The sequence below is a fragment of the Macadamia integrifolia genome, unplaced genomic scaffold (genome assembly GCF_013358625.1).
Source record: "Macadamia integrifolia cultivar HAES 741 unplaced genomic scaffold, SCU_Mint_v3 scaffold1291, whole genome shotgun sequence".
NCBI lineage: Eukaryota > Viridiplantae > Streptophyta > Magnoliopsida > Proteales > Proteaceae > Macadamia > Macadamia integrifolia.
The window spans coordinates 149,363-175,652 of record NW_024868146.1 but is presented as its reverse complement, the minus strand read 5'-3'; the positions used below and the strand labels follow the sequence as shown (position 1 = coordinate 175,652).

The window sequence follows — 26,290 nt, the reverse complement described above, 5'->3', positions numbered from 1 at the left end:
TTCTGGCACTGGCTCGGACTTGTCGGGCCAGCCGGTGTTTAAGGTCACCCGTGCCATCATAGCCCATAAGGAACCCGCTCTAACATCCTCTGGCTCGGTTCCTGCATGGTTAAACCGGTTCAACCGTGAAATCAGACCGGGTTTAAGAAGCGGGATATTACACCCGCCCTCATGCAGGTGCTGCCGTGCTCCACCGCACACCCACGACGGCAATTGGCACCCTTAATCCGATGATTGGATTTTGGATGAGATTCCCTCTTCACCCGCTTGTGTACTCCGCACCCCCCGCTAGCGTACCCTACATTGTGACCTCCCATTGGCTAAAAAAACACCATTTTCACTCCATTGGCCAAAAAAACATATTTTTCCCTCATTGGCCAAAAAATACTTCCTTCACCCTATTGGTCAAGAAAAGCATCTTTTCACCTCATTGGTTAAGAAAAACATCTTTTCATCCCATTGGCCAAAGAAATTCATCTTTCACTCCATTGGCCCAAAAATCTACTTTTTTACCCCATTGGCCCAGGAAATCTCCATTTCCACCCCATTGGCCCAAAAATCTATAAACACCCCTCCCTTTGGTTTTCCACACTCAAGCCTCCTAGTGAGCACCCTTTGTAGAGAAGCTTTGCGCTCTTTCTTCCCCCCTCTTTGAAGTTCTTCAAGTCTTTGAAGCGATCTTTATAAGATTCGAAGTGTTCTTCAAATCTTCGATGTGGTCTTTGGGCCTTTGAAGTTCTTCAATCATCCAAAATTTTTCAAGTGAGCATCCGTTGTAGGAGAAACTTTGTCCTTGTTTCCCCCCTTTTAAGGTTCTTCAGGTCTTCAAAGAGATCTTTATAGATTCAAAGTGTTCTTCGGGCCTTCGAAGTTCTTCAATCATTTGAATTCCTTCAAGCCTTAGCATAGCCCTCTCGTAGCCTATTCCTAGTGGAAGCTTTGCCGGAGTGCCACCTCAGCCTAGCCCTCCCATAGCCTATCCCCAGCAGAAGCTCTGTCGGAGTGCCACCTCATCCTAGCCCTCCCATAGTCTATCCCTAGCCCTCCCATAGCCTATCCCTAGCGGAAGCTCTGTCGGAGTGCCACCTCATCCTAGTCCTCTCATAGCCTATTCCCAGTAGAAGCTCTGTTGGAGTGCCACCTCAGCCAAAATCCGGAAGTAGCCACTTCCTAGAGGAAGCTCTGCTAAAGTGACACCTCAACCTAAGCCTAGAAGCAGTCGTCACTAACAAAAGCTCTATTGAAATTCAAATTTGAAAGTAACCATTCCTAGCCGGAACTCTATCCGAATATTACCATAGTTAGCATCTCTCAAAAAAGGAAGTTGGAGGTCAAGACCATCTTCCCCTGAGCTGGGAGAATCCATAAGAAAGTTCGTACCAACACTAATCGGGGGTCCACCCCTCTTGACCTGAAACATGGGTCAAGCTCAGGTATAATCTCTCACCCGAATTAACATAATGTAGACTTTTTATTGACCTTGTTTTAGTGTACATAATTAATTAAATTCAGTTAATGTATATATGTGTGATAACCTAGCCATGCATGCGGAATAGGAATAATTGTGAAAAATGTTCATTCTAAAGTATCTAGTAAGAAGACCGGTTGAACTGGGTAGATTGGGTGCCTAACACCTTCTCAACTCTACAACCTAACACGTACCCTAAATCTCTGGACCAGACTAATTTCTGGGCCCTTTCCTCAAGAATTGGGCCCACCCCCTGGTCCTAGGCCCATATTCCTAGATGGCGACTCCAAATCCCTTTTGTTTGATTCCAATCTCTCGTATTGGACCATCATCAAATACTCGTCTCAAGGACGACCTTTACACTTCTGCAAAATAGGTGCCCACGTATTTCTGAGAGCGGTACGATGGTACGATAGTACGATGGTGCGGGGTGCGTGGGTAAGCACACAAGACACACCCCTCCCTAGGAAAGAGAGAGAGGAGAAAGGGCCGAATGCAAGTCTCTTTTCCCCCACAAAGGGAAGGGATTCCAGCCGCTAACCTCACATTTTGACACCTCTAGATCAATCGGTTGCTCCAAATGTGCCCATTTGATTGGGATCCTTCCCAGTATTGGTTCCATAGGTCTTGGGACTCTTGTGAGAGGTCAATGTCCGCATAATAGGCTTGCCTACTATACTTAAAATGTGTGGAATCATTAAGGTTAGGGTATGTACCCTTTAGGCCTTGGAGGTTTAAACCCTTTCCAGTTTGTTCAACAATCACTACATTAACAAGTAGGATCATTCTTCCCTTCCAAACAGAATTGATGCGACCCAAAAGTCATTGGAACTAGGTATATCTGGTGTATCATCTGTTACCATGAAAATGGCAGTTATGTTTGGGCACAGGTGTGACACAACTCCACCATCTTCCCAAAAAAAAAAAATCTCTTTCGCTATGACCATCAAAACAATTGAATTGCATCAGGGAAGTGTTGTATTTTTTACTTGGTCAATAACAAAAAATGAAAGGTAATGTTGACCCTTATATCCAATCAAATTGTCACTTTACCAATGAAAAAAAGGAAGAACTACAATTAAAGGAAAAAGATTCCTCTCTATAAAGCACAGGGACCAGAGAGTGATCCTAGGGTTGGGAGGATCTGAGCATGCATCCCTAGGTCACCCCCGCCCTAAACTCTCTAGTCCTAGGCTCTATGGAGGGGAGCTGGATCTGGAATACTTTCACCATATTCACACCCAAACCATTGATTATATATATATTTCCTCTTTCCCATAAAGTTGGAGGTGCCAAGGAGATCTCCATGTCCTGGTACTTTTTTTTTTTTTTTAATTCCTAAGTGCTTAACCACTAATCCAAAACAAATTTAAAAAAAAAATCATTAAAAGACAATAAAGAAAGAAAAAATCCGAATTATGACCTTTTAAATTTTAATTGACTCGGAAAAAATGGAGATCCATTCGATCTGATAGAACGTTAAAAAATACCATTTCACTTACTCCAATCTGACGGTTCTCATAGGCGATGTACTCATACCACTCTCTCTCTCTATCTCAATGTCTCACTATGTCACGTACCCTTTTCTTTCTCTCAAAACAGAGCAAAAGACAGACCAGACAATTTTGAGCCTTGAAGCAATGGCCATGGCGAGCTTTGCAAGGCGAAAGGCTTTTCTCTTGTCAAGGAACATCTGTAACTCTTCAGAAGCTCTGAGATATTCTCTTTCTTTGTCTTCCTTCTCCAGAAGCTTCTCTTCCTCTGGATCCGAAGAGAACGACGTCGTCGTGATCGGTGGTGGGCCTGGTGGCTATGTCGCTGCCATTAAAGCCGCTCAGTTAGGTCTCAAGACAACCTGTGTCGAGAAGCGTGGGACTCTCGGTGGGACTTGCCTCAACGTCGGTTGCATCCCATCCAAGGTATCTTTATTCCCTCTATTCTTCATTGCTTCAGTTAGAGATGTTCGGTATGGAACGCATGTGTAATCGATTTTTCAATCGAATTGGATTCATCTTTCAATACGGAGATTTTAATTACTGGTACTTTTGCGGGAATTTAATGTTTGAGTCAACAATTTTAGATTTAATTTTTTCTTTTCTAGCATATTTGATAAAAAAAAGCATAATTTATTTCTTATGACGATTCAGTTCTTCTCTGGTTACAATTGATAATTGTCGATAAGGAATGAATTATGGGATGCCCAGCATCTGCACGACAGATACTGGAGGTTAAATCCTGGTCCAAATAGCTGGTTTTCTGTTATCTGATAGTTGTTTTTGCGAACATTTACCCTTGTAGCTTAATGATTTTTATGAATAAACTGATTTGTTGTCAAGTATATGCTTTTGCTTAATCATATAGTTGATAGTGGCATTTAACTCATCATCTCATCCTCCCACTGCAGTTCTAGTTTGTTAGTCAAATTTGTGGATCGACATATGAATGGTAAAGCTGTGATTCAGATACATAAATAACTGGTGCATCAATAAGGCAATGTTCTACAGACTCAATTATTTCTGTGCTGAGAAAACATCTGGACTGATTGATGATTCTTCTACTTATGCGACAATTTAAAGTGAATGTAATACTATATTACCCAGACAATTCAAAACCCGAGCTGTAACTATGTTCACATCCAATAACTGAGGGGTGTACTCAGGTTGTATCCAGTTCCCAGGTTTCTTGGATGTGATCTTCCTTTTGTTGAAAACCAGGTGACAGAGCTCTATGCCTGCAGATTTAGTTCTCGAGCCAGGTTACTTTTCCGTAACTTAAAACAAGGATTCTTCCTTCAATTAAAGGGGAAAAAAAAAAAGAAAAGAAAAAAAAGAAGAGATTCATGATTAATAAAAAAATTAAGTTTCTACTGTACATAGGGAGTCTAGATGGCTGTGTCACCTGGGGGAAGGTGTCATTCCTCATTTTTAAAATAAAAGCCAGTTAAGCATTATTGTGTAGCTATTTTTGTGAAACCCTCTTTTGTGTTCCACAGATAATTCCAAGTAAAATTTGTCCTTACCATTGCTAACAACATTTGGCATGAGCCTTTTGTCCTTAACAATCTGAATTCCACCTTGGTTTGCTAGAAATTATGATTGTTATTAATAGTGATTGGTCATTTATATTACAATTTTTTTTGTGTTCTCTCTAAGGAATCATGTTTTTCTATACAGGAGCTTTGTCCAATTTCACTAGCCCCGTAAGAGACAATCCTTTTTCTTTTCTAAATCTGTGTCTGTGCAGGAAAGGGGCGTGCTGGGTCCAACGGTAAGTTACGAATGTTGCGACCTAGTGTTTAAGCGGTTGAAACAGCCTCTCGATATTCTCAGGGTAAGGCTGCGTAGTTCTTGCCCCCCAGACCTCGCACATGCGGGAGCCTCGTGCACTGTGTATGCCCTTTTTTTTTTGTCTGCACAGGACTGGTGGGTTTTCATCCTTGGTGATGCAGTTGGGCGTTGGAATATTTAGGGCTATTTTCATAATTAGACTGGTTTATTTGTTTCTTTTTCTAGAGTTATGTGTCAGTCAAGTAGTAGGGTGATTCGGTTGTTATTTAGATTTCAGTTCCTAATTTTGGTTGGTTTCTATTGTTACGTTTTGATTTTTCCTTTATATAGCCATGTAACACGGTAGAGAAGGACATATTTGATTTTGGAATGGAGTATTGAATACAATTTTTTTTCGGTTTGAAACCACGGCTGCTGTGTATGCTCCCCTCCTATCTCCTCCCTGAAATTCTCTCCTTCCATCTCTTGCTGTTCTTCCTTGATTCACTTGAAGCTCCAGAAATGAAAGTCACGCCTTGCCTGGCTACTGTCCATCATGCCACAATAGAACACGAACTGAGAAGAGATTGTTGGAACTCCACCGGCAGATCCCTGTTTGCCTTTCAGTTCTGGTCAAAGAAAGCTGGTTCCAAGACGAGTCAAACCCCTGAAGATCAACTCAAGATTCCCTCGTCAGTTGTGTCAATCGATACTTGCAATTGAGCAGCAGCGCATCTACCGCTAGAATCTGATTTAGAGTATCAATGGTGATTTCTGGGTTGCTGGTTCCAGTCGTGGGTTGTGCTAATCGAGAGAACCTTCCAACACGACTCTCCATCTTCCTAGGTCAGCCCAAGCTTTCTCGAAGAAGTTCTTCTTCCCCCTACTTGCCTGATTTCCGCTAGGTACAGGAGCTGGAGGTCGAAGACAACTTCTTAACCCTCTCACGACTTTTTTTCCTTTGTTATTTATTTAGCATTGCTTTCCAGTATTACCCCTCTTCCTTCCTTTTATTCAAGTTTGCCCATCTCATTAACATGTGCATCCCACTCACCTGACACCCATTGATTACAAGTCTGCCACTCTTTATAAATTTCTATCTATTTACATAATCGCCACTTTCTTATAGATTTTTTATTTATAACTCTGCCATTAATTGTTGCAATTGAGCTATTGAGTGGGTCATAAGCGATCTGATTCTCGTTTTGGAACTTAGATCCGCATCACTTGGCTCACCACTTGGTAGGAAAATCTGATGCAAAGTTTCTGTATAGTCTTTTAGACCTTCTAGGAAACGATAAATATAGTGATCTCTAGGACACTGGAATGCTTGGATGCCTTACTAATTACTAGAGATACAATGAGTTAGAGCCCGCTCACACAAGAGGATACTTTCCCTCCTATGACTGATTCCTTATCCCTCCCCCCTTTACCGTTTTCACTGATCTTCCAAATGCAGTTCTTTGCATGTAAGCTTAGATGAGACTGATCATATGCCAAATACTTGATGGGAAGGTACCCACAAAGTTAAAAGCAATCTTTATATTGGATCTTCTGTAGTGTCAGCTTCTTTGAACAAGGTTTTGGCTTTCTCTTCATAACTTTTCAGACCTACAAGAATTTAGAACTCCTCTGGAACTTTATGAAGGCCATTAGCCATTGAACATCTCTGTGGAAGAAGGGGAAGAAGTCATCTGCACAACTTAGGTGGAGAATCATAGATTTTGCACATCGTTTATTAAGTTTTAAAGGACCATCTGATGCTTTTTCATCAATTCTACCTGTTAGTGATTTTACGCTGAGAAAAGAGAAAAAAAAAGGCTTGTGGAATCCATTGTTGCTGCAGTTATATATTGCATTAGCGCCATTCACAGAAACAGAGCATTGAGGATATATGTGTATGGATTTATCGAGTCAGGACTGTCAGGTTATATGAACTCTCTCTAGTTTCTGCAACTTTGAAAATTATCTCATTTAGCAGTATGTTAGGCTTTAAAGATGCTTGCCCTAACCTTGCACCTTGTAAGTCTTTGTCTCAATGGTAATTGAGAAGTAGTTCTTGAGAAACTAAGCTATTATATTGTTAGGGAAAAAGTTTCCAACTCACCCTTATCATAAAACCCTTGGCAACATGCCCTGCACTTTTCTACCAAATTGGGGGATTCCGTGGAAATGTAATGTTGGGCTAGGTCTCAAGTAGGCAACAAACAACCCAACCCCACAATAAGATCATTCAATATTAGATCAGTACCTGATAACACCGGTTCCCAGCAACCAGAAAATTAACTTTTATCTGAACATTAGTTACAACAGATGGCTATGGGCAGTGTGAAGTTTCCACATGCCTAAACAGTACCTAAGTTTACCAAAAAAAATTGATTTTTGGAAGACCAAAATAATTTTAATACTTCCCATCTTTGAGAAAAATCATGCTTGACTCTTACTTTGTTTGTTGACCTCAACAACTAGTTTGTTGCCTATATAAGGCTGAGTCATTTGAGAACTATAACTGACTGAACTTGGATGAAATTTCAATTTAAAAAGGGCTATCAAGTGATCTTGTGAGAATCATAGTGTGCTGAATTGGTAGAGTTACAGGCTTTAGTGAAAAGCCATTTTTCTGTATGAGTATTTGTAGCTCGGATTGTACTTTATGTACTTATTTGTGGATGTGTTCCACTCTTGTGTAGGAAATCCTTGAACCTAGTGAGAGGTTCCGGGGTGAAATTCCTTGTACTGTGAGGGGGAGTGATGTAGATCCACATTATGGGCTGAGCTATCGCAGGAAGAAAGCCCAGCCCAAGTAGGACCATTGAACCAGCTTATAGCTGGGTTCGATCCTTAGTAAATAAAGGCCCATTGGGCCCATCAATTTATGTCTAATAAGGCCCATCGGCCAGCCTTAACTGGCTATTAGTTAGTAGATAATTAGTTACCTAATTTGTCTACGTTTCAATGTTAGTCCTAATAGGAGTACAACTCCTAATTTGAGTATGACTGCTATATTGTAACTTCAGCCCTCTATTTAAAGAGGAGCTACTGTAGACAGAAATTCAGACTTGAGTAAACAAAGATTAATGCAGTTAATTGCTTCTAACAGCTGAGATGGCTGTGGGTGAGATGCCCAGGATGAGATAGCCATCCCACCCACATCCCCAATCTGATTGCCGTTGCTGTGAGATTCAAGAGCAATCTCACAGCATAAGAGTCAGAATCAATCAGCATAAGGTGAAGATTCTTGAGGCCATCGATTGCCAAGATCTCCCCAGTCTGAACTCAATTCAAGAAGCCCTTCTAAGGGTTTGTTCCAGGCCTCCAAAAGGATCTCTCGATCCTAGTTTGAAGGTCATCGAAGAGGACCTGTTGCGGTTCTTGAAGATCCCCATTTTCTCTCTCTAAAAGTCTGAAATCAAGAAAGTGCAGATCTCTTACATCAGCCGACAGAAATCAGAGATCTTTGAGCCTCACTTTGACAACCGCAGGTACCCCTTAATAACCCTAGCCGCAGGCCTCTCTCTCCTAGGGTTTTGGTTCTTCTTGTTGGATCTTGCTACTGATTTGTCCTTTACTATTATAAGTATTCATTCAAGGTTCTTTTCTGGTTAATTCATACCTCTACTGCTGTAATTTGTCAAGACTACTTAAAGAGTCATAACTCATAACTGATTTGGTTTGGGGCTGTAATACATTGGGGGTAGTTTGCCTTTTGTAATCTGCTTCTACATTGGGGAGTGTTGTGTACCGTGGGATAATGGGATAATGTTGAGTTGTGATCTACTTTTAGTTATTTACCTTTATCATAATTAGACTTAGATGTTTAGTAGGTTTCCTACTAAGAGCAGGTTACTTCATTCAATATAAGAAGCGGGCTAGACTACAATAAAAACTACTCATTCTGAATCTGTCGTTGTTCTAGCTCACTCTCTCCATCCTCCATCATATTTTACCCTCTCTCTCTCTCTCTCTCTCTCTCTCAGTTCTCTTCTTGTTATTCTTCTTCTATTTCTACAGTTTTGGTTCTTGATTGGTGTTTGGTTTGTTCTTTGTGACACCAACCACATGTCAAATTTTATGAGCCATGTCAGCCATATGATCCATCATATATAGAGTTTTATAAAATGAGACTGGATCTAGTATGAGCTGGTGATCGGAATGTATATGGATAGAACTTATAGCAGGGTCTCGAAAAACAAGTAATTTTTGCTGGGCCTTTATCCTTTTTTTTAGGTTCATTAGGGTTCTTATTATTTGGAACTTCCAGTTATCTTGGTAGGAATTTGATATCCTTATTTCCATCGTGACCATTGGATATACAGAGGGACAATGTTGATTGGTGTATTTGTTTAGTCTCATGGCCATAATCAAATGGCACTTGTTGTTGGACTTTTTCCTTAGATATGTTAATCCGTCCAACTGTTGACCAACTACCATCTCAACCAAACCCAACCCCACAATAGAATCATTCAATATTAAATTAGTACCTGATAACCCCGGTTCCCAGCAACCAGAAAATTAAGTTTTATCTGAACGGTAGCAACAACAGATGGATTTGGGCACCGTTATATTGCCACATGCCTAAACAGTACCTAACTTTTTACCCTCCCAAACAAGGAAAACAAATAACTGAACTTCCTTCCAATCAGCAGGTCAACAGGGTCTCCAAACTCTAAAGAATTAGCAAATCACAGATATTTAGTAACTTACTAAATCTGATGAGGCAAACAGTTCAGTCGAGTTTTAGGTTCTTAGGACAGAGTGAGTCAAATGACTCCTCCAACTGTTAGCCAAATCTGATGGCTGGGTTAGCAATTAGCAAGGGGACTCAGAATTAGAAGATAAGATTCAAAATAGCAACTCACTGTTATATCCAAATCCAGCCACTGGTTTGGGTTGAACTCACCATCGAAGGAGGATTCGAGGAAGGGTATTCTACTATTGCAATATGGGTTTAAATCACTGCTCTGATCTGGAGTTCCACTTGTGTGAAATCTGCTGCAGAATATCTCTAATACGGTAAAGAGCCGCAGGGAAGAGATTGTACTGTCAGGGACCAGCTTTTGATGGATCTCAATAGCCCAATCTCCAGCAGAACAGCAGCACTCAAACACTGGAGAAACAAAATCTTCGGCACCTTCTGTTTACTTATTTATCGCAGAGGAATGAAATAGAAACAAAACTCAATGGGGAAGAAGAATAAGAAGATTGGGCGGGGGGAATATGACCAAGGCCTTTCACGTATAGCCTTGATTTGTTCTCACCTCATTCTACTGTGTCGCACAGCCATGGTTGTAAAACCTTTTTTTTTTTTTTCAATTCATCAAATCATGGTCTTTGTCCAGCCCCCTTCTCTTTATTAAATAATAGAGCAACTACTACAAATTGGAAACTTCAAAGTAGAAACTACTCTAGATCTAAGATTACATCTCAAAATCGAAACTAGAGACAAAATAAAATCTAACTTAGACTACTAAATAGAAACTTCTACTTACCTATGGTTACGAAAGTAGAAACTTAAGTAAATAGCAACTAAACTAAAACAGCAAATAAATATAACTAAACCAAACCAGCAATTAATTTTTCTTCTTTTGCTATCTTCAATGGGGCCCACAGAATCTCAGATATCTCCTTTGACTGGCTTATTTACGCTAGGCCTATGGGACCCAGTAAAATCTGTCAAAACTTCTCCTTTTCCTGCTGCTGGTTGATGGCTACATATGGGCTGAATGGGGGGGGTTATTATGGTCTTAAGTATAACAATATATGGACCTGAACACCTGTGAACCGATGGGTAGAAGAAGGCTTGACTGGGCTCTGTTCATCAATCTACATCAATCCTCCCCCACTTAAAAGAAACTCAACCTCGAGTTTTAGACATTTGAATGATCACCTTGGTGTTATGAAGGTCAAGCTTCAATCCATAACAAAACTCTGGCAGCTCTTGAAAGTGAGGAATGCAATCTTCTAATCTGCTCTTCATACTATTTTGGGTGAATGACAAACTCTACATGGTGGAGGGCCTATTGATCCATGTTTAGTTCCATACTTAGTCCACTTGAGTGGCTAAGTTAGTAGTTAGACAGAAGGGTCCATTGGGCCCATCGATTTCATGCTTTTATTTAATTACTTGTTTAAGTTAATAAGGCCCAGTGGGCCCATCGATTGTAAGGTTCAATAGGGACCATTAGCTACTTAGTTCTACTTCATGTTGGACTTATAGATATAGTCCTAGTTGCAATAGGAATTTGGAAACTAGCTCCTATTAGTTCCTAGTCTTATTATGATTGTAATTCTGCCCTCTTTAAATAGAGGAGCTTATGTATTGATATTGCTCAAATTTGAATAAAGAAGAATTGCAATTATTTGTTTAGAGCAGCTAGGATAGCTGTGGGTGAGAAGCCCACACTGAGATAGCTACCTCCTCTCCCACTTCCCTTGTTTCCTCTTTGTTTAATCACTCTATTTCCTTTGCTGTTTCTGTTCACTGTTATCAATCCAATTAGAAGTTCAGATCTGTTAAAAGCTCTCCAAATCAGAATCGGCCAGCCAAGAAGTTCCTCATTCTTGAAGACAATCGATCTCTTGCTGTCCCATTCTGTGATCTCATTAGGAAGACATCAGCAGGACTGTTCCAGGCCTTCAAAGGATCCATTGATCCTCCTCTAAGCATGGTTAAGGAATCAGCCCTGATCATGAGAAACTTCTCTTGTTTCTCTCTCCTCAGCCTGAAATCAAGAAAGTAACTCCTTATCCCTCCATTAAAAGTTCCTCATTTTTTTAGGTTTTTGTACCCTCCTTAGGGACTACCATCGATCCAGTTTTCAGCTCTTCACAGAAGCAGCTGCCCTATCCACTTTATTACCTTGCGCAGGAGGTTTTCTCTCTCCTGGCCGACTGTCTCTTTTGGGGCCTATTTCTTGTGGATTACTTATTTATTGTAAGGGTTGTTTCATCTAGTTGTTCCCTTGTTCTAAGATCTCTTTTAAGTTGTATTTTTTGCGGTTATACATTGTGGGGGTTAGTCCTTGTAATCTACTCCTACATTAAGTGGTATTAGAGAATGGTTGAAGAAAACTCCAAACAAATCACTCTAGAAGATGTGTAGAAATCCCTTCAAACCTTGACTACAAGGATGGAAGGATATGACCAACAGTTAGCTGAACTTAAAGAGTCTACTGCTGCTCACTCCAATACTCAGACTACTGTTGCCCAAGCTAATGCTCAGCCTACTGTTAACAACACTTCCTATGTACCTTGAAGGGTTACTATGCAGGCTTGAAGAAATTTACCAATTCGGAGTGAAGAATATGATGAGTACGAAGACCATCAGTTTCACTATGATGGTACACATAAAGTGTAGTAAGAACTGAAAGAGTACAACGGGAATCATGATCCCTTTTATTTCCATGACTGGCTAAACTCCTTTGATGACTATTTCCACTGGTACCGCATGCCTGAAGAGAGATTAGCTATCACCAAGCTAACAGGTGGAGCTAAGGACTGGTGGAAGGTAGAAGAAGACAAACTCATGTGCAGGCGACAAATGCCCCAAAATTGGGAACACCTGAAACTGATACTCTGTGAAAGATTCCTACCACCAACCTACCGACGTCGACTCTATGACATGCTGAATACCATTAGGCAAGATGCTATGACGATAGAAGAATATGTCAACAAAGTTAATGAATTACTGTCACAAACAGGTGCCTATGATGAAGATGAAGAACTACTCATATCCCGTTTCAAATTTGGATTGAGTCATAACATTCATGAGAAGCTGGGCGTAATAGAACTACCTTCCTTGAACACATGCATTGAGAAGTCACAGAGACAGAGGATTTGATCAAATCATCCTCTAGAAGGTACAATCAGCCCAATGACAGCAAGAGACAATTAACACCAACCAAACCCAGTGGATTCCCTACTCGAGCTCCACAAGCTACACAAGATAAGGGTAAGGCTCCAATGGGAGGAAGGGAGACAAGAGCTGTGACATGCTACAGCTGTGGGGGAACTGGTCATGTTTCGAAGTTATGTCCTAAGTGTGGAAAATCTAACTCCATCATCAATGCTATTGCGTCCAACCTTGATATGCAAATCATGAACCTCAAGATGATGATTGGGCCATTAATGTTAAAGGAATGGAAGGTGAGCTTGATGATGAATACACACCAGAGGACGATGATCCGTATGCCTATGTCAATGTTGTTGCAAGAATCCTAGTGGCCAAATCTAAGGGGAAAGACTAAAGGAGGCACAATATTTTCTACACCTTGATGTCTAGTGAACCTCACAAAGCTCAGGTAATTGTGGATAGTGGGAGTTGGGTGAATGTAGTATCTCAAGCCTTCGTGGTGGAAGGAAAATTGAAGATTGAACCTGTTGTTGCCGAAAATCCGTATGAGCTGATCCTGCACAAGCATAGAAGGTAGAGGCCCGGAGGTTTATTCGGGATTAGTCATCCAACAACCAAGTTAGAGATCGGCCGCACAGTTTTTCACAAGGGTAATGGTGTGGGTCTTTTTTGCTTATCTTTCTTCCTCCTCTCGGGCCCTCTCTTATAGTCCTTAGGGTTTAGGGCTTCTCTTTTTCTTGGAGGAGTCCTCCTCGGGTCTGCCTCCTTTCCTTTTCGAGTCCTACCTGGATACGTCCTATCCCCTTCGTAGGGAATATTCTCTTCACGCGGTTGGCGTGGTTAGAATCCTTACGGCCTCTATCAGGTGGGCGGCACGTGTCCTTTCCTTAGATACCACGTGTTCTTACCCTACTGGGCAATCAATTTGACCATATCAGTAGCCCCCTTACTCCTATTAGGAGGCTCTTCCTGTGGGAGTAATCAAGTTTTTCATCATTTTCTCTCATTCATGCGCCCCTTAGGTCTTATTCTTTTGGCTCCGGCTTTAGTTTTGCTTGCGACCGGGACCTTCGGTCAGGTATGCTCGGGCCTGACCTGAGCCCCCAACAGAGGTAAGGACCTTCGGTCAGGTCTGCTCGGACTTTGCCTGAGCTCCCAACCGAGGTAAGGACCTTCGGTCAGGTCCGCTCGGCCATTGCCTGAGATCTGAACCGAGGTAAGGACCTTCGGTCAGGTCCGCTTGGCCTTTGCCTGAGCTCCCAACCGAGGTAAAGACCTTCGGTCAGGTCCACTCAGCCATTGCCTGAGATCCGAACCGAGGTAAGGACCTTCGGTCAGGTCCGCTCGACCTTTGCCTGAGCCCCTAACCGAGGTAAGGACCTTTGGTTAGGTCCTCTCGGCCTTTGCCTGAGCTCCCAACTGAGGTAAGGACCTTCGGTTAGGTTCGCTCGGCCTTTGCCTGAGCCCCCAACCGTGGTAAGGACCTTCGGTCAGGTCTGCTCGGACTTTGCTTGAGCCCCCAACCGAGGTAAAGACCTTCGGTCAGGTCTGCTCGGCCTTTGCCTGAGCTCCCAACTGAGGTAAAGACCTTCGGTCAGGTCCCGCTCGGCCTTGGCCTGAGCTCCCAACCGAGGTAAGAACCTTTGGTCAGGTCCACTCGGCCATTTCCTGAGCCCCCAACCGAGGTAAGGACCTTCGGTCAGGTTCGCTTGGCCTTAGCTTGAGCTCCTAACCGAGGTAAGGACCTTCGGTCAGGTCCACTCGGCCTTTGCCTTAGCCCCTAACTGAGGTAAGGACCTTCCGTCAGGTCCGCTCGGCCTTCGCCTAAGCTCCCAGCCGAGGTAAGGGCCTTCGGTCAGATCCGCTAGGCCTTTGCCTGAGCCCCCAACCGAGGTAAGGGCCTTCGGTCAAGTCCGCTCGGCCTTGGCCAGAGCCCCCAACTGAGGTAAGGACCTTCGGTCAGGTCTGCTCGGCCTTTGCCTAAGCTCCCAACCGAGGTAAGGACCTTTGGTTAGGTCCGCTCGGCCTTTGCCTGACCCCCCAACCGAGGTAAGGACCTTCGGTCAGGTCCGCTCGGACTTTGCCTGAGCCCCCAACTGAGGTAAGGACCTTCGGTCAGGTCCGCTCGGCCTTTACCTGAGCCCCCAACCGAGGTAAGGGCCTTCGGTCAGGTCCGCTCGGCCTTTGCCTGAGCTACCAACCGACGTAAGGACCTTCGGTCAGGTCCGCCCTGGCGCAAATATCGAGGGGTGGTAATTGGTGACGTGACGACGCCATTAATGCTAAGGCAGTCGTATCGTTTTTCTTCCATTTATAAAGTGAGGGTCCATTTGTGGGTCACTTTCGTTTTTCCCTCGGAGAGCCTTCCTTCGGTCTAGGTGTTCCTTTCGGAGAGCTTCCCCTCGGTCTCAGCTTCCTTTTCCTCTAGCACTTCGTCTTCACCAAAAGTAAGTACGATGTCTTGTTCGTCTGGGTATAATCCCTCATCGTCTGAGAGGACAATGTCTAACCGTAGGTATCGGAGTCCAGGGGGGTCCGAGGGATGGAATGTGAGGGCCGAGGTTGGCTTCGTCCCTCGGTGGTCGGTCAAAGAAGACGACACTTTGTCCGTCGGGCGTGTCGCTCGTGAGCTGGTACTGAAGGGTAGTCTCGCCCGAGATGTCGTCGAAGCACAACGACAAGGGACGGCGGCCATGATAACCAGCGCCTGCATCTTCATGGCAGGGGTAAGCTTCGGTCGTCCAAACCTAAATTTATTATTATTACAACATTCTGACCATCGATGTCTTCTGTAGGCCCAAAACCAAGTGGGTTAGCTGGCGATCCGGGCCAAAGCCATGGCCCGAGACCTGGAGGCTTCCGAATGCGAGAAGTCAGCCCTGGAGAATGAGCGTTCGGTTCTCCTCGAGAAGGTGGAGCACCTGGAAGCGGACCTTCTTCGTACTCGCCAGGAATGTGATCGAAAGCTTGCGGAGGTGAAGGCGCAGATAACGGCAAGGGTTCAAAAGGCCGAGTTCCGAGAGGCCGAGAAGTATAGGGCCTCTGAGGGCTTTCGGGAGGAGATCAAGCGCGCCATCGCCCCTGGTTTCACAATGGGTGCTACTGAGGTCCGAGACTGGGTCCTCGAGCATTACCCAGAGGTCTCTTTCGAGGACAGCGGGCTCATCTTCGAAGAGGAGTGTGTTGAGGCAGCCCCAACAGCCAACGAGGTTGCCGACTCCGATGGCGAAGGCTGTAGCGAGGATGGTGAGGTTCAGCTGCAACGTGAGGTGCCTCTGACTCCTAGTCACTATGGCTCCGATCAGGAGACCCTCCACCATGCCGAGGACGAGGCCATGAACCGGATGGATGCCCCCTGAAGCCACCCTGCGTCTTACCTCAGCCTTGGGCTCTTTTTTTTTTGTGATATGATCCTTCGGGCCTTTTCATATAATCTCGGCCTTCGGGCCTTTTCAATGAATATTTCTGTTTCTTCGGATACCTTAGCCTTTTGTTTTTTTGCGTTTTCTTTCTGATATGGGATCTTTAGCCCGTAGGTAGGTGCAAGAAGGCCGAAACCCCTTGTTGGCAGCCTAAGGATTAATACGCCTCTACTCTAGTACGAGGCTTGGTTCTGCTCCATCGGCTTATCTGAGAGGTTTCCCAAGTCCGAGGGCCATGGACTTTAAGGGATCCTGAACAAGTAGGATTTTCACCAAGTGTTGTGTTCCCCCTCAGCTCCAGCCGAGGGGTCTTTTAACCTCTGGTCCTGGGCCGAACATCCAGCCGAGGGTAGTTCCCTCGGCCGTTGTCACATAACTGAGGACCTTCGGCTGTATCCCTTCCACAAATTTCCTTTGGCTCTGCCTTGATCAACAATCGAGGTAATGACCTTCGGCAAAGCTAAAGCCACTAAACAGGAGAATTCCTATCAATTGCCGTAAACCAGCTTATATATTTTTCATAAATAAAATCCTCCGGAGAGCTTAGGATGAGGAGTTACAACTTGAAAGTGCTTAGGAGCAAAAAATTACAAAATGTGAGTGCTTGCTACTTCACTACTGGTAGAATTTTCTACTTCACTACTGGTAGAATTTTCTTAAGTTCTTCGAGTTCCACGATCGGGGTACCTTTTCTCCCCCCCGTAGTCTCTAGGTGATAGGACCCTGGTCGTATTACCCTTAAGACTCTGTAAGGACCTTCCCAATTTGGAGCTAGCTTTCTTTGATGCCTCGGGTCTGATACTTTTGCCCTTCTGAGGACGAGGTCACCCATTCTGAACTTGTTCTTTCGGACTTTGGAGTTGTAGTGCCTCGTAACCCTCTGCTGGTAGGCGGCGATCCTTTCTTACGAGGTGCCCTGACTTCGGTCAAGAGGTCTAAATTCGCTCGGAATCCTTTGTCATTTTCTTCTTCATTATAGTACTGAATCCGGTGGGTTACGGCCCCTACTTCCACCGGAAGTACAGTTTCGGTGCCGTAAGTTAAAATGAAGGGTGTTTCTCCGGTGGTCGATCTCTCAGTTGTGCGGTAAGCCCAGAGGATGTTGTACAACTCATCTTCCCATAACCCTTTGGCATCATCCAGTCTCTTCTTTATTCCTTGGAGCAGGGTACGGTTGGTTACCTCTGTTAGCCCATTGGTCGATGGATAACTGACAGATGTTTTCCTGTGGTCAATGCCGAGGGCATCACAAAACAAGCCGAAAGTTGGGTTGACGAACTGAGTTCCATTATCCGTTACCACCACCCGAGGGATTCCAAATCAATAGACTACCCCCATTTGGAAGAAGTTCCTTACATTCTTTTCGGATATCGTCGCCAGTGCTTCGACCTCTGCCCATTTCGTGAAGTAGTCTACCGCCACCACTACAAACTTCCTTTATCTCGTGGCCAGGGGGAATGGGCCCAGGATGTCCATTCCCCACATGGCGAATGGTATTAGGCTTGATAGGGATGAGAGCTTGGTAGAGTGCTGCCTGGGGACGGGGGGCGAACATCTGACACTTGACACACTTCCTGACTAACGATTTTGCGTCCTTCCTCATTGTCGGCCAGAACAAGCCCTGCCTCAGCACTTTATGTGCCAAGGCCCGGGCTCCCAGGTGTTGGCCGCATATCCCTTCATGCACTTCTCGGAGTGCGTACTCACCATTGGGGGGGTCAGGCACTTGAGGTACGGCACGGTGAACCCTATTTTGTACAGCGTCTCGTCCTTCAGAAGGAAGCGTGCTGACCTCATTCGTACCTTCCTTACCTCGTCCCTATTCTCGAGAAGTGTTCCTTCAGGTATTCGGTTATGGCATCCATCCAACTATGGCCGTATTCGCCTACGGGTAATACCTCTTGGGGTCTTTTGGTACTTGGTTGTGGTAGCACTTCAAAATACACCGATCGTCCAAGGTCTGTGAAGTCAGAGGTGGCCAACTGCGACAGTGCGTCTGCACTAGCATTCTCTTCTCGTGGCACCTGCCTTACCTCGAACTTCTTGAAGGCTGTTATTCTTTCTCGCACTGTCTTCAAGTACTCAACCATCCTTTGTTCTTTGGCTTCGTAGTCTCCATTAACCTGTCGTACCACGAGCTGTGAATCACTATACACCACCAGCTCCTGTACCATCAAAGCTCGCGCCAGATTAATTTCGGTTATTAACGCTTCGTACTCTGCTTCATTGTTGGAGGCATCAAAGTCGAACCGTAGGGCGTACTCGATCTTAAAACCTCCGGGGCTGACCAATATGATCCCTGCGCCGCTTCCCGCGCTATTGGAAGCACCATCCACGTACAATGTCCAAGCCTTTTCTCCTCGGTCCTCAGAAAACTCCTGGGGATCATCAGGGAGTGTCATCTCGACTATAAAGTCTGCGAGGGCCTGTGCTTTTATTGCGGTTCTCGGTTTGTACTGGATGTCGAATTCTCCCAACTCTATGGCCCAGTTTACCAGGCGACCGGACATATCCGGCCGTTGAGGTATCTTCTTCAGGGGCTGGTCTGTGAGTACGCATACCGTATGTGATTGAAAATAGGGCCTCAGCTTTCTTGCCGCTGTTACCAGGGATTACGCCACTTTCTCCGTCTTTTTGTATCTTGTTTCGGCATCTAGCAGGGTTCGGCTAATATAGTATATTGGCTGTTGTTGCCTTCCTTCTTCCTTCGTCAGTACTGCGCTTACCGCCACTATTGATACAGCAAGGTACAACTGCAAGGTATCCTCGGCGTCTGGCTTCGTCAGCAGTGGGGGTGCAGCCAGGTACTCCTTCAGTTGTTCAAAGGACTTTTCGCATTCCTCCGTCCATTCGAACTTTTTGGATCCCTTCAAGGCTTTGAAGAAGGGGAGGCACCTGTCAGCCGACCGAGACATGAATCGCCCTAAGGCGGCGACTCTGCCTGTTAGCTCCTGGACTTGCTTCACATTCTGGGGTGACCTCACATCTCGAATGGCTTGTATTTTCACCGGATTGGCTTCAATTCCCCTCTCCGAGATAATAAATCCGAGGAACTTTCCCGATGCCACTCTGAATGCGCACTTTGTTGGGTTCAGCTTCATGTCGTACTGCCTCAGCACCTGGAACGCCTTTTCTAAGTCTCGAATGTGTTGTTCTGCCTTCAAGCTTTTTACAAGTATATCGTCCACGTATACCTCCATGGTTTTGCCGATCATCCCCTTGAAGATTTTATTCACCAACCTTTGATAGGTGGCCCCTGCGTTTTTTAGCCCGAAGGGCATGACTTCATAACAGTACAATCCCCCCTCGGTCATGAAGGATGTCTTCGGGACATCACCCTCAGACATCTTGATCTGATTGTACCCCGAATACGCATCCATGAAGCTCAGTGCCTCGTGTCCTGCCATGGCATCGATGAGGAGGTCTATTTTCGGCAGGGGGTATCCGTCCTTTGGGCAGGCCTTGTTCAGATCGGTGAAGTCGATGCAGATCCTCCACTTTCCATTTGCCTTCGGGACCATCACCACGTTGGATATCCACTCCGGGTATTGGATTTCGCGGATGAGCTGGGCCTTCAGCAACTTCTCTACTTCATTTATTTTTTATTGCCTTTCGGGGGCGAAGGCCTCTTCTTCTGTTGTACCGGCTTCTTTGCCAGGTTGACATTCAGATGATGCTCTATTACCTCTCGGTCTATTCCAGGCATGTCTAAGGCCGACCAGGCGAAGACGTCAGAGTTGTTTCGGAGGAATGAGATGAGTTTTTCTCGTTGTTGCCTTGGCATTATAGCCTCGACCTGGAATCGGCGAGTGTTATCCCCCTCTTCGGCCTCAACTTGTATTAGATCCTCAGTCGGTTCCCCCCCTTTGATAACTGTCATCGCGCAGATCTTCTATCGGGAGCGCCTCGCCCGCCTTTTCTCTTCCCCATAAGGTAGTGGCGTAACACCTCCGGGATGCCTCCTGATCGCCTCGACATTTGCCGACACCGTTCTTGCTTAGGAATTTCATCTTGAGATGTGGTGTGGAGACGACAACCTTTAGCAGGTTCAAACCAACTCTCCCTAGTATGACGTTGTATGCCGAAGTAATGCCTACTACTAGGAAGTTGATCATGACTGTTACTTGGCGATCTCCGGTGCCGGCTCTTACCGGCAACTCAATCGATCCCTCCACTTTTACTGGGACGCCGGAGAATCCCTGCAATAGGTGTTCGACTTTCTTCAGCTTTCCCTCGTCTAGACCCATCTTCTAGAAAGCTTCAAGGAACAGGATATCAGCTGAACTGCCGTTATCCACCAAGATCCTCTTCACTCTGCAATCGGCTATGGTCATGGTGATTACCAGGGCATCGTCGTGCGGAGTGTGCACCCCTTCCAGATTGTCATCTGAGAAGGAAATAACCACCCCCGTCCTCGCCTTCTTGTTCAACCATTCAGCCACATGTACGCTTCTCGCATAGGATTTTGCTTTCCTGGCCGAGACTGAACTTTCTCTAGCGGCTAGGCCTCCACAGATTGTCACTACAATCTTAGTTGGGCTTTTATTCTCATCTCGGAGGTGATAGTCAGCTTCCTCGGGTGTCTGGTCCCTTTGCCGTTCCTGATTGCCTCTGTGGGCTGGCCCCCTTCTTTCATGGCGGCCTTTGCCATCTCTACGACGGTTGTCCCTGTGGTCATTGTCGTCTTGGGCATCCTCCTTTTCGCGGTCCACGGATCGGCCTAGATATCCTCTTCGGATCATTCCTTTTATTTTCCCCTTGAGGTGCCAACAATCTTCGGTGTCGTGGCCGTGGTCCCTGTGGAAGTGGCAATATTTGTCCATATTGCGTCTCTCGGGGTGTCGTCCCATCTTCCCTGGCCACTTCATGGCTCTGGCATCTTGGGAGTCCTTTATTTGCATCAGCACATTCGTTCGTTTCCAGTTCAAGGGCGCGTATTTCTCGAACCTCCTTGGTGGATTGGGTGCCCGACCACGCTCGGACTTTTGTCTTTTGCTTTCTTTGGAAGGTTTGTCGTCGCCTCTTGAGATCCTTTTCCTTCCTGTCTTCTCTTCAGCTTCTTCATAAGCTTAAAGGGTTTCTTCCATCTGGATGTACTTATCGCACCGAGCTCTCATCTTGGCTAGGTTCGTCGGTGTATGCTTCGCCAAAGACCTTTTCAACTCCTTATCCCTGACGCCTCCCAGCAGGGTTGTGAACTCTTCTTTCGGGTCCAGACCTCTGATCGTGATCTTCTCTTGTTAGAAGCACTTCATGTAGTTTCGCAGTGATTCTCCTTCGTGTTGCTTGACGTTGGTCAAGTTCAACGTGGTTTTCTGAAGGGGTTGGCTACTGGAGAATCCCTTCACGAAGAAGTAACTTAAATCGCTGAAGCTGTGGATCGACTTCGTTGGCAAACGGTTGTACCATAGCCTTGCCGCTCCTCTGAACGTCAATGGCAGGTTGCGACACATGATGTTTTCTGAGACTCGATGGAACTGCATAGTAACCTTAAAGCCTTCCAGATGATCGACGGGGTCCCCAGACCCGTCGTAGGTGTCATACTTTGGCAGGCGAAAGCCGACCGGGGGTGGGTCCCTCATGACCTCATTAGCTAGAGCCGTGTCATTAGTGAGGTATGGCTCGCGAGCTCCCATCTGGTTTTCTGCCACCTTCCTGATCTCATCTTTCAGGTCCAGGATCATCTGCTTTAACCCCGAGTCCTCGTGTCTCTGTTTGTCTCCTTGGCGTGGTTCCCCATGCCTGGCTCGGGCGGCATGCCGCGTCCTTTCCCTGGGTGCGGGACTTTCCCTCATTGCTCGGTTTCGAGGATTATGACCGGACCTTATCGATCTTGTACTGCTCCGGTCCTCGTTTCGAGCTCGCTCGGGCCGAATATGGGGGCCTCGTGGTGCTCCGTCGGTCTTCTGAGAGACAGCTTTGGAGACCTCCTTCATTGCCTCGGCCATTCGGTCATATTTCTCTTGGAGGGCTTCGAATTGCTCCCTTGTCACATATTCCTGCGCTCTAGGAGGGGGTGGAGGATTACTATCTCCGAGCACCGAATATCCGGCCGAACGCTGGTCCCTTGTAGAACCTTCCCGATCATCGTTTTCCCGTTCTTCTCCGATTTCCGTCGAGGGAGGGAGCCCTCCTGAAGGTCCTCCTCCCCCATGTTTATGTTCGACGCTGCTCTAGTCTTCTTACGATTGTAGGTTCTCCCCACCATTACTATCGTTTCCCACAGACGGCGCCAATTTGTTGTTGCCGAAAATCCGTATGAGCTGATCCTGCACAAGTACAGAAGGCAGTGGCCAGGAGGTTTATCCGGGATTAGTCCTTCGACGCCCAAGTTAGAGATCGGCCGCACAGTTTTTCACAAGGGTAATGGTGTGGGTCTTTTTTTGCTTACCTTTCTTCCGCCTCTCGGGCTCTCTTATAGTCCTTAGGGTTTAGGGTTTCTCTTTTTCTTGAAGGAGTCCTCTTCGGGTCCGCCTCCTTTCCTTTTCGAGTCCTACCCGGATACGTCCTATCCCCTTCGTGGGGAATATTCTCTTCACGCGGTTGGCGCGGTCAGAATCCTTGCGGCCTCTATCAGGTGGGCGGCACGTGTCCTTTCCTTAGATACCACGTGTTCTTACCCTACTGGGTAATCAATTTGGCCGTATCAGAACCCCATCCACGGCCATACAAGGTATCACTACTAGACAACAACACAATGGCTGTAACTCAACGTTGTTCTGTACCCTTGAAGGTTTCAAATTATAAAGAAAAGTATGGTGTGATGTCATTCCCATGGTCCTCACTGATGTGCTACTTGGGAGGCCTTGGCTCTATGACAACAATGTGCTCTTTAAGAATGTTGCAAAGACCTCTTCTAAAGGAACCACTGAACCAAGAAGCAACCATTCAAAGACAATATCAACAAGAAGGCCATGTTGGATGACAAGGTATGTGTGCTGCCCCATAGGGAGTTCTTGACTACCAGTGAAGAGACCGGACTGATCTTAGCCCTTGTTACTAAAGCAGCTGAACCGGTAAAAGAGGTCACACATCCACCACAAATCAAAGAGTTACTTGTTGATTTTTCAGATTTGGTGCCTGATGAATTGCCAAATGAACTACCACCTATGAGGGACATCCAACATGCCATTGACCTAGTGCCTGGATCAGTACTCCCAAATTTGCCCACTTATTGTCTCAGCTCCACAGAGCATGCCGAGCTCAAAAGACAAGTGGATGATCTATTAAGAAAGGGTTTCTTAGTAGAAAGCATGAGTCCATGTGTAGTACCAGCCCTATTGACATCAAAGAAAGATGGATCATGGCGAATGTGCATTAACAATCGTGCTATCAATAAGATCACAGTAAAGTACAGTTTTCCTATTCCTCGTTTGGATGATATACTAAACATGTTGACAGGAGCCTCTATATTTTCAAAGATTGATCTACGTAGTGGCTACAACTAAATTCGAATCCGTCTAGGGGATGAATGGAAAACAGACTTCAAAACCAAAGAAGGGCTATATGAATGGAAGGTTATGCCTTTTGGACTCACCAATGCACCTATTACTTTCATGAGGGTGATGCCACATGTACTACGCCCCTTCATTGGCAAGTTTCTTGTAGTATACTTCGATGACATATTGATTTATAGCAACGCACAGGATGAATACCTTGAGCATCTGAGGCGTGTCATGAGAGTACTACGACAGGAGAAGCTCTATATCAACTTGAAGAAGTGTTCTTTCGTGCTGCCCAGGGTTATCATCCTTGGCTCTATTGTATCCTCACAAGGCATAGAAGCTGATCCGGAAAAGGTGAAAAGTGTGGTAGATTGGCCTATTCCAAAGACCTTGACAGAAGTTTGTAGTTTTCACGGTCTTTCCTCATTTATTGTTGGCTCATACGGAATTTCAGCGCTATTCTAGTCCTCATCACAGAATGCACAAAATGGGGAAAAATGTTCCATTTCAATGGACGTCGGCAGCCACTAAAGCATTCAACTTGATCAAACAAAAGATGACAGAACCACCAATGCTTAGGCTACCCAACTTTGATCTTATGTTTAAAGTGGATACTAATGCATCCCATGTCGGGATAGGAGGAGTGCTTATACAAGAAGGCCATCTGATTGTCTTCTACTAGTGAAGTTGAATGATGCAAAAAGAAGATACTCTACTTATGACAGAACTCTATGCCATTGTCCAAATTCTCAAGCATTAGAGACACTACTTAATTGGTAAAGAGTTCATACTTTATTTGGACCATGAAGCACTCAAATACTTGCACTCACAAAAGACCATTAGTGATCAGCACGCTAAGTGGATCTCATATTTATAAGGATACGTATTTGCTCTCAAGTACAAAGTTGGAAAAGAGAATCAAGTAGCTGATGCACTTAGTCGGAAGGTGCTAATGATGAATACCTTCACAGTATAAAGTACAGGGGTGGGACATATCAAAGATGAGTATGCTACTGATGCTGATTTTTCATAAGTGTTCAAAAAGTTACAAGGAGGAAGAGATGACAAATTTTCCATACATGATGGATACCTCTTCAAGGGCACACGTCTTTGTATTCCAAGCACCTCTTTAAGGCATCACTTGGTTCGAGAGCTATATGAAGGAGGAATGGGTGGACACTTTGGCAAAGACAAGACCTACTCTATGACGATAGACTTTTATTATTGGCCTCAACTACAGAAGGATGTTCAACATGTTATTCAAAGATTTCGTACTTGTCAACTTGCTAAAGGAGAGAAAAAGAATGCGGGATTATTATTTGTCAACTTGCTAAAGGAGAGAAAAAGAATGTGGGATTATACACACCTCTGCCCATTCCATATGTACCTTGGCTAGACATAAGCATGGACTTTGCCCTAGGCTTACCACCTACATGGGAAAGGTATGATTCCATATTCGTGGTAGTAGATCGATTCTCCAAGATGGCACACTTTATTCCGTGCAGAAAAACACTTGATGCAAGTCACTTAGCCAAGCTCTTCTTCAAAGAGATAGTGTGTATAAATGGTTTGCCACAGTCGATTGTTTCAGATAGGGATGTTAAATTCATGAGCTACTTTTGGAAGACCCTATGGCTGAAAACAAACACTAAACTCAAGTTCTCCACGTCATTCCATCCTCAAACAGACGGACAGACAGAAGTGGTGAATAAAGCCTTGGTAATTTGCTTCGTTGCCTAGTCCGCGACTATGAGAATACTTGGCCATCTGTTCTGGACATAGCTGAGTTTGCTACAATAGTTCCATCAACCGTACCACTAGTCGTACACCATTTGGGATTGTTCTTGGACTGCAGTCACAACGATCGGTTGACATAGTACCTTTGCCACCTTTTGCTCGTGTTAGTGGTGAAGCTGATAAGTTCCTTAGGCATATCACAGAGGTATATGCTAATGTTCGTCGCCGCATAGCCGTTAGCAATGACGGGTATCAAGCAACTGCTAACCGTCATCGACACTATGTGGAATTTCAGCCTAGTGATAGGTGATGGTTCCAATTCCACCTGAAAGGTTCCCTCCCGGTATAGTGCACAAGCTTCACCCTTGGAATATGGGTCCATACAAGGTCCTGAAGCGTATTGATCCCAATGCTTACATGCTGGAATTACCTCCTACTCTGAAGATCAACTATGTCTTCAATGTGGCTTACGAGACACTATACGTGGGACACCATTCCGATGAAGGTAACACGGAACATACCCTAAAGCTACCCAATTTGTAACCCTAGCAGAAGATGTTATTGAAGATGTCCTTGACAACAAGTTCACTACAGTTCGTGGGCCAAGGTATACTACTCATTCCTCGTCAAGTGGAAAGGACAACCACAACAAGATTGCACTTGGATCCATGCCGGCGTCTTGACACGGATCTCTACAAGTATTATATGTCCATCTATTCATCGGAGATGAATGATTCTAAGAAGGGGGGAGCTGATTTAGATCCATACTTTGGAAGGATCTATCAAAGGAAGAAAGGCCCAGCCAAGAAGGGCCTATTGATCCATGTTTAGTTCCATACTTAGTCCACTTGAGTGGCTAAGTTAGTAGTTAGAAATATGGGCCCATTGGGCCCATCGATTTTATGCTTTTATTTAATTACTTGTTTAAGTTAATAAGGCTCGGGCCCATTGGGCCCATTGATTTCATGTTTTTATTTAATTACTTGTTTAAGTTAATAAGGCCTAGTGGGCCCATCGATTGTAAGGTCCAGTAGGGACCAATAACTACTTAGTTCTACTCCATATTGGAGTTATAGATCTAGTCCTAGTTGCAATAGGAG

General features: G+C 45.0%; 1 protein-coding gene across 1 annotated transcript in view; it reads left to right on the top strand.

Moving 5' to 3' along the window:
- Window positions 1–3,045: 3,045 nt before the first annotated feature.
- LOC122063315 (dihydrolipoyl dehydrogenase 1, mitochondrial-like) overlaps window positions 3,046–26,290 on the top strand; it is a 35,588-nt gene continuing 12,343 nt past the window's right edge. The window contains exon 1 of the mRNA XM_042627033.1: window positions 3,046–3,387. Within this exon, the coding sequence (XP_042482967.1) occupies window positions 3,109–3,387 (279 nt within the window). The 5' untranslated portion in view covers window positions 3,046–3,108. The remainder of the gene's footprint in view (window positions 3,388–26,290) is intronic.